Consider the following 17,835-nt stretch of genomic DNA (forward strand, 5'->3'; position numbering starts at 1 on the left):
TTACTGGGAAAAACTGTGCTCTGCACTGAATCATTTTCTAATAATAATAATAATAATAATAATAATAATAATGATAATAATAATAATAATGATAATAATAATAATAATAATGATAATAATGATAATAATAATGACAATAATAATAATAATAATAATAATGATAATAATAATAATGATAATAATAATAATAATAATAATGATAATAATGATAATAATGATAATGATAATAATAATAATAATGATAATAATAATAATGATAATAATAATGACAATAATAATAATAATAATAATAATGATAATAATAATATTAATAATAACAATAATAATAATAATAATAATTTTAATAGTGATAATAATAATAATATTAATAATGATAATAATAATAGTAATAATAATAATAATAATAATAATAATAATAATAATAATAATAATAATAATAATAACAGAATGTTTAAAAATGTTTCTGAGAGGATAAAGAACTTTCTGAACATGGGTGGGATACTATGAGTCAGGGTGAGGACTGGAGTTAAAACAAGGAAAATTGTGGTGAACTATGAACAGGATGAGAAGATTATATACATTGTTTATGTGTTTTTAATGTTTTTATGTTTTTAAGCAGCTGATTTAAGTTCCAAATGGGAAATGGAGTGATTTACTTTACTGGTTTAGTCTGTTTTGCTCTTGTTTGTTGTATCTGTTTGTTTTGTCTTGTTATGGTCGAGGCAGATGTTTCCCACTTAGAGCCTGGTTCTGTCTGAGGTTTCTTCCTGTTAAAAGGGAGTTTTTTCTTGCCACTGTCGCCAACTGCTGCTCATGTGGGAATGTTGGGTCTCGTTAAATTAACTTTAAACCAAACAACCAAAGAGCGTCACTCGGAAGGCTTATATCCTATCCGACCAACAAGTAGTAGTCCTTACTGCAGTGACAACACAAACCAAACTGACCCCTTCCTGACACCCTCCACTATCTTTCACCACAGGTGCCAGTATCAGGTGTTGCAGTAATGTAGTGTGTAACCATGTAAGCCAGGTATTAGGGTCACAGCGATAATGTCTAAACCTACTCTATCAGATTGGACCTCTAAATCCAGTCATAATCACAACACAGAGGACTGTGAGTAATCTATTACAACTGCCAGTTCAGACTAGTTTAAATCATTTGACAACCAAATAAAACATTGAATCCAACCACCTGTGCAGCATCACATGGACAGTTTGGTATTTTCCTGACTTAGAAATGAGCTTTTCCCATCTGTGTGGTATTGTGATGCGCAGCACTGCGTGCACAGTTAACTACTGGGAGGAGATACGTAAAGTGCAAAGCGAGTTGCTGTTGCTTTTAAAGAAGATAGGTCTTAGATGTCTCAGAACCAACACTCTCCAAACAAAAGTGGCACAGAAATGAACGTTTAATGTGGTTAAAGCATCTGCACTCATCTATAAATGAATCTGGGTGATTGTTACAGTATCTATATGTTGATCAATCTGCCATTGTGCATGGCCGTTCACTGCATTTACCTTCATTAAATTGGCTAAAAACCAAACCAGGCTCCAGCAGAATAACTACTCATACATCTACACAAATCAAACTGGTTGGTTATAACTCAATATTTTACCGTTCACCGACATGTTGGGTTTGCAGGTCTCATCAGACTCTTTACCAACTTTATTTTCAGCAAAAGTAGCATCTAATTTTTTATTTTTGACATTTCTAACATTAGTAATTAAACTATGTGACCATTTCCGAGGTAAGAAGCTACATGTGAGTTATGGCTGAAATGGTGTTGGTTAAATCATGACTATTACGTTATCAAAAGCTGAATGTCACCCTACTTCAACACTAATTCCGGTGCTGTTGTTTTTCATTATATTGGCTAGTGAGTATCTTCCAGTGTTTAAATGGCTTATAATATGAGTAACTGGCAGCAGATGGTCTCTGCTGGCTGCTGTATCACTGGACACTCAGAAACAGAGACTTTATTACTTTGGCACTGTAAGGATCTTTCATAGTGAATGGCCTTTATTCTGCTTTCATGTCTGTTTCAAATACTGTTGTGCGTCAGAACCACACCTTCCATCCTGCGAATGCACACATACAGTGCTAATGTTTCATTTGGTGCAAATGTGTGTGTGTGTGTGCGGGTGTGTGTGATTAGAAATTCACTTTTATTTGCCTTGTTGCTCCACAGAGGGGGAAGGCTTTACACTGCACACAGCAGCAGTCTGCACACAATGTCTATATCTATCATCTATTTTTTAATACGTACACACACACACACACACACACAAAGGGCTCCACCTCACTCACGTGACTGTTAAGATCATGAACAGGATGGTGTGTTCTCTATGTTGTTTAAGCTCCTGTAGACACATGCCATCGAGTTTGACAAAGGAAAATCTGAATGTATGATGACAGCTGTACTCTGTTCTCAGAGCTAACTGATATTAAATGTGGGTGTGAAGAATTTATTATGTGTTTGTTGTTGTTACATTACTACTAACTGAGCTGACAGGTTGTAGTCAAAGCCCAGATCAGTTGTCAGCAGCTGTTTTTCAGAAAGCAGCAGGCACTCTGATCCCACCAATGAGGAACTGTGTGCTAGGAGTATTTTACCAACTTCAATCAGTTTATCTGTTTGACATGTGCTTGTCTTCTCTCTTCTTTTCTTTTTTGGTTAGACTAAACAACCCTGATTTAATAAAGTCGAGGATGATATATAAGGAATTATTTCAAATGTTGCTCAAGTTAGTCTATGTGTTGAAAACAGTACTAATCTGAACTGAAGTTATATCTCGGTTTAGTGGTCTACAATGTTCATTTTGGTTTTATCCTTTTCATGATAATGTAAAAGAGTATTAGTCAAATTGTAGTCCTTTGATTTTTGTGGATTGTTGCCAGTTTGTGGGATCTTGGTTTAAACTGGGTCTTGGACAGCTGAGAATGCACCATATTCATACTGTAGTCATTTTCCTCTAATATGAAGCTCAGGATGGGATCTTGGTATATAAGGCCTGTGTGAGTATGGTGAGATGATTGCTTGAACTTTATTTTTAAGACATAAAATTGAACTGATAAGGTGTACATGGACCCACGGTTGTGTCCTACAAATTATAAAACTTTTAAGTAATGATTTCAACTTAATCATTTTCAATGACTGCAATATTTAGGTAGTCATCATTTTTGATGATGTTGATGAAGTACAAAATATTTTTTTCATCCCAAAACGTTCAGGTCTGGAAAGCCTTTTCAGATTTCATTTTCAAGGCATTTCATGGCTATAATATACCAATCAAATCCACTTCATGATATCTTGTGTGCAAAGCTGACATTTGGATGTGAGAGTGGCGCTGCAGGAGAGGTCATGAGATCACCAGTACTAATGAATGTTCTCACTAACTGTCACAGCAATAGATGTGATGTTTCCTTGAAGCTAAGTATTGGACAGAAAGACTGACTGAGCAGCCTGGCTACCAGGTAAAAACATATTCAAGCTGATAGCTGCTTTAGAAGTTATGCTAAACAGAGTATCACAACAATTAACCACAGTTAAGAAGAAAATGAAAGATCAAGTCCCACCACATTACAATGAATCTTATATCAAAACTATATATGCTGTCAATGAATAACAGCAGCCTGGAGCCTTTTTCCTCTATTTTCTCACTATTGCTTTTGTTGTAGATATTGTTTCCATATTTTATTGTATTACTATTGTTTCATTTATGGAATTTATTATTATTTTATTCATTTATGTGAAGTGTCTTTGAGTTCCTTGCAAAGCATCATTTTATTATTGTACTAACAGCAGGGTAAGTCCCTAAGGTGACAAGAGTTTGGCTTCTTGGTGGTGATGAGGGAAGGTTATGAGTTAAAGTCATGCTAAAGTCGAGCTTAAGTCAATAGGATGTTTCCTCTCTGCATCATCAATGTGCACACTAACTTTGAATAGATTCAAATAGATGGAATTCAAGTGACTGCATTCACAGCCAGGATCTACAGCGCAGAACGCAGCGAATCCATAACATCCCTGAGAGCATCATTTCGATGATGCATCTTTATTACTTACTTTATTACTACAGTAGTATGTGTGTGTATGCAGAATGATGCAACTGACAAATACAGTTAATGTCAGAAACGCACCAAAACAAGCCAAGGTCATTTATGAGTATTTTGGCATTGTTCCCTTGCTGTTCTCTTCCTCAAACAGCCGAGTCTGTATGCCAGCAATCATCTCTGGGGAGATGATGGAATAAAACATTTTTTTTAGGATACCTTGCTGCACCATCTTCATAGACAAGAAACACTTTCAGCACTCAAAATGGGAAGAGGCTGAAGGAACTGTATGAACTACTTTCACTGACTGATTTATGATTATTCACTACAACACTACAATTAAGCTACTTCACAAAACTAGCAATCTTTATAGATAGCAAGTTAGCAACTGTTAATTAGTTAACAGCTTTACCTCACCTGTCTAGTACAGGGGTGTCAAACATGAGGCCCATGGGCCAGAACCGGCCCGCAGAGGGGGTGCAATCTGGCCCACTTTCCTTCCTGTGTTCTTTTCCTTCCTTCCATCTGTCCTTCCTACTTTCCTTTTTCCTTTTTTCGTTCCTTCCTTCCTTCCATTTGTCCTTCCTCCCTTTCTTCCTTCTGTCCTTCCTTCCATCTGTCCTTCCTCCCTTTCTTCCTTTTGTCCTTCCTTCCATCTGTCCTTCCTCCCTACCTTCTTTTTTTCCTTTCTTCGTTCCTTCTTTCCTTTCTTCCTTCAATCTGTCCTTCCTTCCATCTATCCTTCCTACCTTTCTTCCATTTGTCCTTCCTACCTTACGTTTTTCCTTTCTTTGTTCCTTCCATCTGTCCTTCCTTCCTTCCTCCCTTTCTTCCATCTGTCCTTCCTTCTTTCCTTCCTTCCGTCTGTCCTTCCTTCTTTCCTTCCTTCCGTCTGTCCATCCTTTTTTCTGTCTGTCCTTCCTACCTTTCTTCCTTCTTTCTGTCCTTCCTCCCTTTCTTCCTTCCATCTGTCCTTCCTCCCTTTCTTTCTTCTGTCCTTCCTTCCATCTGTTCTTCCTCCCTACCTTCCTTTTTTCCTTTCTTCGTTCCTTCCTTCCATCTGTCCTTCATACCTATCTTCCTTTTTTCCTTTCTTCGTTCTTTCATTCCTTCCATCTGTCCTTCCTCCCTTCTGTCTGTTCTTCCTCCTTTTCTTCCATCTGTCCTTCCTCCCTTTCTTCCATCTGTCCTTCCTCCCTTTCTTCCTTCTGTCCTCCCTCCCTATCTTCCTTTTTTCCTTTCTTCGTTCCTTCATTCCTTCCTTCTGTCCATCCTCCCTTTCTTCCATCTATCCTTTCCTTCTTTCCTCACTTCCGTCTGTCTGTCCGTCCTTCCTTCTGTCTGTCCTTCCTACCTTACTTCCTTCCTTCCTTCCATCTGTCTGTCCGTCCTTCCTTCCCTCCATCTCTTTAATGATCCTGCCCACATGAGATCAAATTGGTCTGAATGTGGCCCTGGAATGAAAATGAGTGACTCCCCTGATCTAGTACAACACAGACAACATTTATAATCAATACTTACACTTAATGAATATTGTGGGAATCCAGTACAGTTTAGTGGGCAATGAATGCACAGTGCCGCTATTTAAGATGTCCGTGTCTGCCAATTTGTGCTTGTTGACTGACTGACTCATTAGCCAATGGGGACACCCGCTCACACGAGAGGTTTGTATCAGAACCGCATAGAAAACGTAAGTAAAAGACCAACAGTTTACTCCGTTACACTAATTATTAGTTTGCTGGTTAATCATTTTAATTGTGAGAGTCTTGTTTGATTATATTGACAGAAAACTGATTCCATAGAATTCTGGTAATAAATGACCAGTCTGGTGTGTGTAGAGGTGTGTGAGTGTGTTTTAATGAAGGTAAAGGTGATGGCTAGTATAATGGCATACAGTGTAATACAGCTGTGGACAACAGATCCTATAAGATTCACTCATTCATTTATAGATGAATACTTTACCAACATTCTACTTGAACCACATTTTCGGTGCCAATTTAAACACATATTCTATCATTTGTTTGCTAGTTACTTTAAGTTTTTACTTTTGAGATGATTTATTTTCTCTCTCAAAGTCTTATTTCTGTTTGATATTTAAGAAGTTTTGTTTAATTATATATTGACACAAATCTGATTCCATAGTATTCTGATTTGATTTGACTCCAGACATGAGAGGTAAACTGAAATAGCTTCATCAACATTTTTAATTTAATATTTCTATCGTCATTATACTACCTGTTATAAATACCCACACCATCTGTCTCTCTTTCCATTCGTTCAGCTAATGTTGTCATGTTTCACTGTGATTGGCTCAGCTGTTTCAAAGCAATGAAACCAGTGAGGTGACTGAATGTATTTATTGATCACCACACCCTCCAATCTATAGTGTTCTTCACTTCAACCCTTTTTCACTTTGTGTTACTGCACAGACATAAACCAAAATAGCAGGTGTGCTTATAATCGCCCACACAGTCCACACAGTCCATGCAGCCAAAATACACCACTGAGCACTAAGTCTTGCACTTGCTGTGAGATTAAAATAGAGCCCTTGTTCTAGTTTTTGTCAGTGATATTTGCATTTCATTTTCTTCATGCATTTAAAAAGTGTTGCTTTTCTAATCATTTTAGTTAACAAAGAGCAAGACACACAATGTTACTATAGTGGAAGATGCTGCATTTGATTCAGTGCTACAATTCAAGCAGCTCAATCTTATGAAGAAGGAGAGTAATAAGTATGAGACATTTGTTGGCAAAAATTTTATACATTTTGTCAAAGTTTTTGTTTTTGAATATTTATGTAGTTTGTCTCATTTACCATGTGGAACATCTGTTTATTTTTCTGCCAATTTTCATTGACAAAATGCAGACTGGTAGACAGTCACTGGTTGTGTTGGCAGTGAAAGACGTGTCATCTATTCTATGTCATCCATATATTTAGAAAAGTGGGTAGATAACATGATAGTTTTTCCTTCTTCTTGGTCCTTTTCAGTTTTTTGGGCATTTTTCCCTTTTTTTTATTGGAAAATAGATGACATAGAGGCTGACAGCCGGAGAGACAGAGGGGAATGACACACAGCAAAGGTCCCTTGAGTCGAACCAGAGAGGTTGCGATTATGCATGCGCAGTAACCGCTTGGCTGCCAAAGCGCTCCCTCCTTGGTCGTTTTCATCATGGAATGTGCAGAATGTTTTAAATGTGTTGTAAGTGTACAGTAAACGAATGCAATGATATTTTACAGTTTTCATAAAGATCCACTGAACAGCAGCAGTGAGCTCTTACCTGTTCCCAGTCTATATTGCGGAAAAATGTGTGTGACTTGATATCTGTGAAGCCCGTCTGGACCTGGCATCCCATCCGCTCCTTGGGATCCTGTTGGGACCAAGACAGTGTGTCAGGTATGTAAACAGGAACAAGTGCAATGTGACAGCAATGTGAAATGATTTTATTTAATTTATGAATCCACATTCAGATGCTAATTTGACTAACTGTCAGACTGACTCTACTTTTATGTGTCAACAGATAACATCTCTCTCTTATTATATTCCAGATGTTGCAGCTCCAAAGAGAATGAAGCAATTGCCATGTGGATAAGTAGTAATGATGTTGGCCCCGCATCTTTCATCATGTGCTGTATGTACATATGTCAACATAGAGCCCCCACTTACTTCTTAACTCGGACTGGACTCTTTTCATCACAACAGTTACAGTGATGCATTAGAGCCACACTGAGACATCATACACACGCAAGCACATGCACAAGAAACCAGGGACTGAAATAAACACAACATACTGTGTTGGAAAAAAAAAAGTACCTGTACTCCTTTTACAGATCTGAGAATTAAATAAGGTGGATATATTTCATACCACTATTTGACCATTTTGTAAGCTATTTTCTACAAATCAATACATATTTTATATTACTTAAAGACGTTTTTTTTAACCAACCTTCCAGGCAACTGTTCTCCATTCATTTTACTAAGCTATAAAAATGTAACTTGGCTGAGATGATATTTTTAGTCCGTCTCTTAATTATTTGTGACATCTATTCCCTGTCTGTGGCTCTCAGCATCAAGCCATTTGGTTATATTAAAAACATATAGGAAAAGTGCATTAGTTGGGGACTATTTTCAGCGGTGGATTAATGGAGTTGTAGTGAGTATTTCTGGCAGCAGGACGGTGTGGGATTGAGTCAAAATAAATCACAATTTGTGTTCATGATAATGAAGGAACATGTGTGGCTCACTGATGTGTTTTTAATAGTTTTTGGAAAACAGCTCTATCACACAGAGGAATAAGATATAAGGTATTGATACACACACAACTGATCTATTGTTGGTTTGGGTCTTTTCACAATTCCAGTGAATATCATGTCTGAGTTAAGAGAGTTAAGAGTGCTTGGCAATACAAATGGGAACTTGTTGTGCTTCATCTAAATGCAACAGTAAGATTATTCTGATAACAATAAAAGGAGTTTTTCTACTCTGCATATTTTCATATTGTAGTGAAATGTATGGAAGTTAAAGCTGCCTGGAAGCTGAGTTAAAAAAAAAGAAGAAGACATTCTGTCAAATATACAAGCTGGATCAAACTCGCACTAAAATATATGTGTAAACTGGATCAATATTTTAAACTTTTAGTAAGAATAGGCTCTGAAACCCCATTTTTAAAGGAATAGTTTCACATTATGGGAAGTTCACTTATTTACTGTCATACTGAATATCTTGGTAAATAACGCACAGAAGCAGATGCATTGTTATGACTTCTTGTCATCACTGTGATGTTGCCAGGCAACAAGCAGAGGCTGCACAGAATTACTAGGTGAATATTTAAACTATTCCTCCTGAAATAGCTACACCACGTACCTATCAATCAATCGATTTATTTGTATAGCATTTTTAATATTTTTCTAAAGCCACAGATGTTCTGTATTGCATTCCTGTTTGTGTGCAGGTTGACAAACTAGACACAGCATGTTAATCAGTGAACTTTAGTAGTGCTGTAGGTGTCATTTTGAACTAAAGTCAACCTTCATGCAAAAAACAATATCAAGTAATGTCAAGCTTTACAGAAGCAGAGAAAAACTCTCTTAACAATTATTTTTTTAATGCCATTATCTCAAGATCATGAGTTAATTATTGTGTTATCTCAAGATAAAAAAGCTTGTTATCCTATATATCAGGTTAATTCATCTCGTTATCTTGAGCAAACAAAGGCCGATTTCTTAGGATATCAAGATAATTTATCACAAGAAAAATGCCTTTTTCCTGACTGCTGTCTCATTTTGGTCAGTATAAAAATGAATCATAACTGGCACGTTGCATGTCATGCCTTTATGCATTGTCCATAATGTTGAACCAATGCTGAATCTATACTCAGTGGTGGCACAGCTCACAAATGACGTTGTTTGGAAGTCAGACATAACAGAATCTCTCATACTAACAAAATACTTAGACTACTGTGAGTTTCCATGGCAAAATAATAAGCAGTGTTATAATTTCATTAAGCTAATTGTTATTAATATTATAACAGCATCTAAATTGTAAGTGGTGTCAACTGAACCATCATAATAGCCAATGAAGCAGATTACAATATGCATGCATGGCAATCCTGATCTTTCATAAACATTAGTAAACTAATAAGAAAAAACTAACTATTGATCTTGAGATAATGGCACCAAAAAACATGACTGTTCTTGGCTTCCGTAGATCTTTTAACCTCACTCTCAGAAAGAAAGCGAATAAGTGCAAATTCCATAATTTAAGCAATTACAGTTGTGACGCTGAGTCAGATTGAGTATAGCATATTATATTCAGAAATGATTATATATTCTGGAACATGAACTGAATGTTATAGCGATATATTTTAAAGCTATTACAGTTTTTAATTACATTTTAAAAATCTGCACATCAAGTGTCCTCACATAGGGGCCTGACAGTCCTCGTTGTTCCTTCAATCATTACATCCACCCAGTCTGAGCCAAATAAAAGAGGCCTTCCTGGGCCATGATCGCACACATAATACTACTACTACTAGTAATAATAATGATAATGACAATACATTCCATTTTCATTCATAGTGAAACTCTCAGTGCTACAGTAGTAATAACATAGAACTCTGCGCTGCCCTCAGATGGTTGGGAAGGCTGTTCCACAACCATGAGCATAGCAGAAGGCTCCGCCCCCCATGGTGCAGAGCTTAATACTGAGGCTGCAGAGGAGCAAGCTGCTGGCAGATCTGAGGGTGTGGGTGGAGGTTTGTGGTATGATCAGACCCTTTAGGTAGGGAGAGGCATGTCCATTGATGGATTTGATTGCGGATTGTGGGATTTTTTAGTCAATCCTAAAGGAGACAGGGAGCCTGTGCAGTGAAAACAACTGCCGTTCCACTGCAGTAGTCCAGTCTTGAGGAGATCAAGGCATGGACAAGTTTCTCTGCATTTGACAGGGTTAGAGTGGGGCGGAGTTTAGCCATGTTTTTGAGATGGTAAAAAGAGGTTTTGCATAGATGTCCTCAGCTGAGGGTCAAACCTAACACCAAGATAAGTGACTGAGGAAGAAAGGGGGATGTCCTGGTCATGTGTGCTCATCCAGTCCTTTATCTCCTTCCAACAGGTACTGAGGCCTGACATGGCTGCAGAAGGGCTTGAGGCAGTTTTGGTGTACAGCTGGGTATCATCAGCATAGTAATGAAAAGCCGTTCCATATCTGCTGATGACACGTCCAAAGGGGAACATGTACAGGGTTAACAGAATGGAGCGATCCTCCCAGTGAGACATACTAAGTCCTATCAGTTAGGTAGGACGGAAAACACTATGGAAACGTGGTGTGTAGGCGCTTTAAAAGGATAGTGTGATCCACAGTGTCAAATATAGCACCGAGATCAAGGAGGGTCAGGAGAGAAGGGGGCCCTGCATCAACTGCCATCAGCACATGATTTACAACCATGAGCAGAGCTGTTTCAGAGCAGTGTGCTGAATGAAAACCTGACAGAAATTGTCAAATAGGTTGCTGTGTTTGAGGTGGTCCTTGGACAGAAAGACAAGGTTGGAGATAGGTCTGTAGCGGGCATGGTGATTTGACAGAGTGACAATGTACGTGGACAGAGAAAGAAAGAAGGGGCTGATTGGGAGTAAACTGCTCTCACCTTGTTTAGAAAGCCCTTGAGCACGCTGGCAGCTTTCACCGAGAGAGACCTTGGGATGCGAATGGGCTTCTCAAGAATAACTGTTGGCAAAAACAGAAGGAGGACAGCAGCAAAAAGAGAGGGAGGGCGAGAGAGAGAGAGAGAGAGAGAGAGAGAGAGAGAGAGAAAGAAAAGGACAATCGTGAGTGGGGAGGAGGATGATTCACAGTCCAACCTGCCTGTGGGTGACCATGTCTGCTGCGTGGGAGTCAAAGGAAGGGAGGATATACAGAGGACACTATTCTGTTCTTTCTCTCACTTTTGATGGTCTACACACAGCCTTGAGACTCCCACAGCTCAACAATGTCATACTAACGAGAACAAAAACACACTGAAAAATAGTTTTCCCCTCAAAACCTAAATCCAAGGATGTGGTACTTCTTCATACCTTAGTGTTTACTGCTAAGGTGGGAGCCAGAGCTTTTTTTCACCAACGTGCTAGTTCAAGGTAATGTTAGTAGAATATATGTCCACATACAGATATGGTAACTCTCCATCACAATCTATTCTCAGAAAAAAACCCTGCCAACTAAATATCACAATAGACATTTTATAAAGCTACAAGGTGAGTTATTCTTGTGTGTTATCTCTGGATATGTATCGCATCAATTCACACATTATTCATTATATGATGCGAAAGTGACCCACTTGGGATTAGAACCCAGGATATCCCACTTCAAAAACAAATCAAAATGCAAAACAAATGCGATTCAAGCCATTAGTGCACATTATCTTCCATTAAAACCTCTTCACAAACAATGTGGGAAAGGACATGATGGTGAACTGAAGAGGAAGGTACATGTCACCTCACTTTTCAATGTGTTTATTTTGTTTCCTAAGTAGATTCAGTTTGATTTACTCTCTAAAATTCTATAAACTGAATTTCTCTGACTGTTCAAATTCAGATTAAGAGGATCTGAGTCATTACAAATAATGGATGTTGGATGGTCGTCACTGACATCAAAAGGAACCAGCATACCTGTGTCTCCATTTATAAGGCCTTGCTATCTAAGTTTCCAAATTCTTTATCATCTTTAGTTGAGCTGAGAACTGATAACAATGACACAAGGTCACAGAGCAGGTTGGCTTTAAGAGCTCCTCATACCAACTTTCTGATGACTCATACATGATTGGATTGTATAATTAGAGGCTCTTTTAGCTTATCACAGATATATACTGCAGGTATCGGCATGTAAATGTTGGCCAATCAGGAATACAAGAACCTGTAGTAAATGGACTGTATAGCACTTTTCTAGTCTTTTTGACCAATCAAAGCACTTAGAAGGTTTCTAATGGTGGAGAGTTCTTTAACTGTTTGACAGTAGTAACTTAAGAACAATCAGCTGACTTCACACTGTGTATAAATGGTAAATGGACTGTACTTATATAGCACTTTTCTAGTCTTTTTGACCACTCAAATTGCTTTTACACTACATATCACATTCACCCATTCACACACATTCATACACTGATGACAGGAGCTACCACACAGGGGGACTAACATTCACTCATACATTTATACTGAGCAATTTGGGGTTAAGTATCTTGCCCAAGGACACATGGACATGAGGACTGGAGGAGCCGGGAATTGAACTGCCAATCTTCCTATTAGTGGATGACCGCTGTACCTCCTGAGACACAGTAGTCCAGAAACTCAATAGACGTGTATGAGGAATACATGTCAGTTTTTCTTTTTTTAAAGCAATTTGAAGAAATTCTTATCAAATATAATTATGTTATATTCATCATATTCTCATCATATTTTTAAATGTATGCATCATAATGAATTTTTGTAACTCTGAAAAATGAATGTTGGTCTCAAAAATTCTATACAGATCATGAGAGCTCACTGAATGTGATGTGAATCATATGTTATGGCCTTCACAATCACCAGACCACAGCCTAGCTTAACACCTATGGGAGATTTTGGATCGACATGTTAGACAGAGCTCTATACCACCAACATCAAAACACCTACAGAGGGAATATCTTTTAGAAAAGTGGTGTTCATGCCTCCAGCAGAGTTACTCTCTGTCTGAGAATCTATGATGCTATGAAGCTGTTCCGGAGGCTCAGGGTGGAACAACACCTTATGAAGACCTGAAAAGATTGTCTCTTTTAACGTGAATACCATCTTGTGGCTGGTTCTCTCACTGAATCAAATTTTTGCCAGTCTGGGATTCTGTCTGTCTAAAGCTCTGGGGTTGGCGTGTGGATACCCAAAGCAGGACCTGGCACAGGGTCTAGCTTATGGTGGCATATGGCTGGGTGGCTCTAACAGTGAAAGGGTTGAGTTTCTGTTAGCAGGCGTTGATCCAGGAACCTGCTGCTCTACCGGTAAGACCGCCAGGAGGATGGTACTGGTGGCAGATGCTAGCCGTGGTGCCACGCTATGCTACTGACAGTCACAGCAGAGACATAATGCGTCACACAAGGCCACTGTAGTATGGAGGAATTTCTGTTAAGGAAAGCTGTGTGGGTGTGTGTGAGAGAGGGAGGGAGGAAGAGGTGAGGGGGTGCACTATGTAAGGATACCATATGGCCTCGAGGAAATACAAATGTGAATAGAAGGACAGATATTATAGAGCCTACACAGTATATATTTTTTGGTCTAAACCATCACACTGAAAATCTCAATTATTCACAGTTACCTTCCTTATGGGGATGACTTTTGGCAGTGTAACAAGTAAGATTTTCGATTATGACTTTAATTCATCAGTTATCATAATATTGAAGTCTTTGCATGAATGCCTTGAGGGCAACACATGAGCATCACATCAAGGCTGGAACATGCTTGTACGTCTGCATGTAAGGCTGACGGTGATGGTTCTGGTTTCTCTTAACACAGGTTTCTGTGTAAATCCATACAGATGTTTACATGTATCATGTTGAAACGATAAATCCTCATCATTTGACACTCGTAGCACATACAATACAATACATAAAATACATCTCGAGGACAATATTCAATAAGATACCGTGGAGCCCAATTATGGAATAGAAATGTGCACTTACTTACTGATTCTCTGTGTTTACCCGCTTACAAAATAAAACTCAAAAATGCTCTGATGACAAAAGATTCTGGCACATAATCCAAATGTTTTGTAATGTTTTGTGAATTTATTTTTCTTTCTTTTGCTTTGTATTTAATTTAGAATTTTCTGTTTTGCTTTTTTTTATTTTGCAATGTGTGTACGTAATATTATTTAGGTAAATTATATTTGTGTTTATTTTTGATAAATGACTTTGCATTGTTATTGTGTTTTATCTCTTATAGGTGAGGTTTTAAAATAAGCCCATAGTGGATTTCTACCTCACCTACACGTGTTTTATTATTACTATTTTTCTCTGACTTTATTTTACAAATGTGCAAATAAACCAATAAACATACAAGGAAGGTTGATATGTGTCATTGTTAGAGCTGCAATGGTGGTAGCATGTTGCTGCAGGTACCACTGATGAAATATAATCCAGTAGTCCAGTTTGAGTTATAGATCCATACATGTGAAGGGTTATCAGATGCAAAAACACTGCACAGTGATTTTTAACACTAGGAGACATTTCATCCTTCATCTAGACAAGTGCCAGAAAAAATGATTCCAGGATTGCCTGAACACACAAGTTTGATTGGCCATAGCTGTGTGTTGCTGACAGATTGCTTTGCAGCAAAAGTTGAATGTTTTCGCTGGGTGACCTATTCTTTTTTCAACCACTGTCCTCCACAACCAGATCCCTCCACACATAGATGCATGCTTTTTTACAGTTTACACTTTGCTTCAAACCTTTATGAGAAATACTCAAATGTGAGCATCAGTCCACAGTGTTAATTCTCCCCGTAGCTCATTTAGCTATGCCAGGCACTCCAAGTGCAAGTAAACTCTTGGCCATCAGGTTACTACATCCGTCTCTTCATACCTTTAAAACTATAATTATGGAGTAATGATCCCACATTAAAAAAACATTCCCATAAAACTATGGTTTGGGGCTGTTTCCTGTGGTTGATGGGATAATGTTCTCACTTTTTTTCATCAGCATTTAGCTGTTTGCTCAGACCTCTGTTTTTCAGGTGTCTCACTGTGGTTATTTGGCACCATCTCAATTCAAATGAAAATGCCATCACCTGCCAAATGAAGCAAACTCATGGAGAAAACTGTTCCACACATGCACCCTAAATCTCATCTGTTATAGAGGCCATGATGTTCTGCCAGATTTTCCACAATTCCTGAGGGGAGGGGAGCAGGCGTTACAGCATTAAGCAGCACATCCATTACATTAACTTTAAAATATTAAGTAGTTTCTTGCCCGCACCTACTGTAACAGCTTAAGGTCAAGGTTCGGTCTTAAGGTTTGGTTGTTAATTTAATAGACAAAAGTAAAACATTTTTTTACAACCTTGTCATTGTTTTAGTCAAGCCTACTATCCTTTTTTTAAGCTTTTTACCATTTCTGAGCTCTTCAAATGGGATTTAAAGAGTTTCAGCTACCCAAGGGTAGAATTCTACACCTATAAAGCCCAAAAAATGACTAAATTGGATTTCCAAGGTGGAAAAAGTGGAAGTTGATGATTTTCCAAGCACAAAAGGGGGAAAAACACAGGCAAATTAATTTCAATGATTTTCATCAACAGAAGATAAGACAAAAGACAACAGAAATCTGTAGGTTCCAGCTGTTATCTCCTTTGACCTGAATTGGGCTGAAGCAAACAATATCACTCATGTAGATGTGAGAAATATCAAGACATGTCAGACTAAGAACAAAACATGAGAGGACTCAGACACTGCAGTCAACTAAAACTCATTAACATTTGAAGAAAATAAAACTATCCTCATTTGAGATTGTTCCATTGTAATGAAGTATGTCAGAACCATGTAAGTCCAGATTTACACATAAATCCTTCACAGCTCAGAGCTGATTGTTATGCCATTACATGGAATCTTTTTCTTCCGCACTCAGAATAGAAGTTATGCGTAACAAAGGGTTAAATGAACAGCCTGTCATGTGCTTGATATATTCACCCAGTATTCCTCTGTACTCTCAATCCCTGAACCACAGAGAACATTGTTAGAAGCTTCTGCTTGAAAATTCCTCTTGCCAAACAAGACTGTCATGAAATGTACTACAGACTACAGACACTTCATGACTAGACATTCTGAGGGCTAATGTTCACATTTTCATGTACCTTGACAGAAATCAGCTTACATCTCATCAGCAAAATCTATGACGAGAAATGTTTGTTTACAGCCTTTTTGTCACAATGAAAACTAGACAAAGACAAACTAGACACAATAGTACTTTAAATGAAATTTAACAAGTACGGTCCAAACTGCCTCTATGTGTAAAGCGCCTTGAGATAACTTTTGTTGTGATTTGGCACTATATAAATAAAGATTGACTGATTGATTGATTGATTGACAAAATAAATTAAAAAGTACCTTTTAATATCAAAACTATGATAAAATGTAACGGATAAACTGTTTAATGTGTCTTAAGAATTAAGGGAAAAAAAGAGAGCAAGGACAGAAGTATGAGACAAGTATTGAACAAATACTGTATGAAGTTAATTGGGGAACTGAGCAGTAAATGGCTAATGACATATTATATGCTATTGATTGGTAAAGTATTACCTTCTCTTCTTCAGAAGTTCATTTAGATGCTTGACCTTTTGCACAAATGGCGCTTTTCCACTACACAGTTCCAGCACGACTCGCCTCGTCTCGACTCGCCTCCCCTCGGTTCTTTTTGCGTTTCCACTAGGGGTAGTACCTGGTACCTGGTCCTTTTTTAGTACCTGCTCTAGTGAGGTTCCAAGCGAGCCAAGCTGGTACTAAAATGTGACGTCGACACACTGCCGGCCACTGATTGGTCAGAAGAGTTGTCGCTGGAAGAGTCATGAGCCGTCCCACACAAGAATCAAACCCGGCATTTTTAAATACCGGCAGCAGCGTTACAACCATAGTTACAACCATAGTTACAGCTATACGGTGTTACCATAGTTACAGCTATACGGCTCCATTTTCTTGCTTTGTGTATGACAAAAAGCCTCATACAGCAGCAAGTACACCACTGCCTCCATGTCCTCCATTGTTTATGTGTTTTGTGTCGCGTATAAAACAAAGTCACGGCAGTTTCGCGCAGCCGTGCTATGACGACCCCGCCCATGTTGAGTAGGTACTTTTTTGTAATGGAAAAGGTCTGTTCTGGAAACGTACCGAGGCGAGGCGAGGCGAGTCGTGCTGGAACTGTGTAGTGGAAAAGCGCCATAATAGGTAACATCTTGCACTTCAGTAACATTATGTTTCTTCTAGTAATGTTAGCTAAAGTTACCTGTTCATAGATGCATATCACTAATTCATGGACAAAATTCATTCAATCTTTCAAGTTTATAAAAAACTAAATAATGTTAATATAATAATAATAATCAAGGCAGTGGATGTAACACGAAGGTTACTTTCAATCTGCTTTCCTTTATTTCCCACCTCGATAATAAACTAAATAAAAAACAATTAAGATGTAAAAGTAGAATTCATGGCAGAGCTGTTAATAAGATTGCATTAGATAACGCAGGTGTTCCTAATAAAGTGCTCTGTGAATGTATTCTTGCAT

The 17,835-nt window shown here is 38.0% G+C and overlaps 1 protein-coding gene across 3 annotated transcripts in view; it reads right to left on the reverse strand.

Annotated features, from left to right (window-relative positions):
* Positions 1-17,835, reverse strand: part of prkcz (protein kinase C, zeta) — a 140,774-nt gene that overhangs the window by 18,980 nt on the left and 103,959 nt on the right. For all 3 annotated transcript variants that reach the window (XM_062427587.1, XM_062427586.1, XM_062427588.1), the window contains 2 exons: positions 11,194-11,273; positions 7,330-7,419 (listed from right to left, as the gene is read on the reverse strand). In XM_062427587.1, the coding sequence (XP_062283571.1) occupies positions 7,330-7,419; positions 11,194-11,273 (170 nt within the window). The remainder of the gene's footprint in view (positions 1-7,329; positions 7,420-11,193; positions 11,274-17,835) is intronic.

Source organism: Scomber scombrus, chromosome 10 (genome assembly GCF_963691925.1).
Source record: "Scomber scombrus chromosome 10, fScoSco1.1, whole genome shotgun sequence".
NCBI lineage: Eukaryota > Metazoa > Chordata > Actinopteri > Scombriformes > Scombridae > Scomber > Scomber scombrus.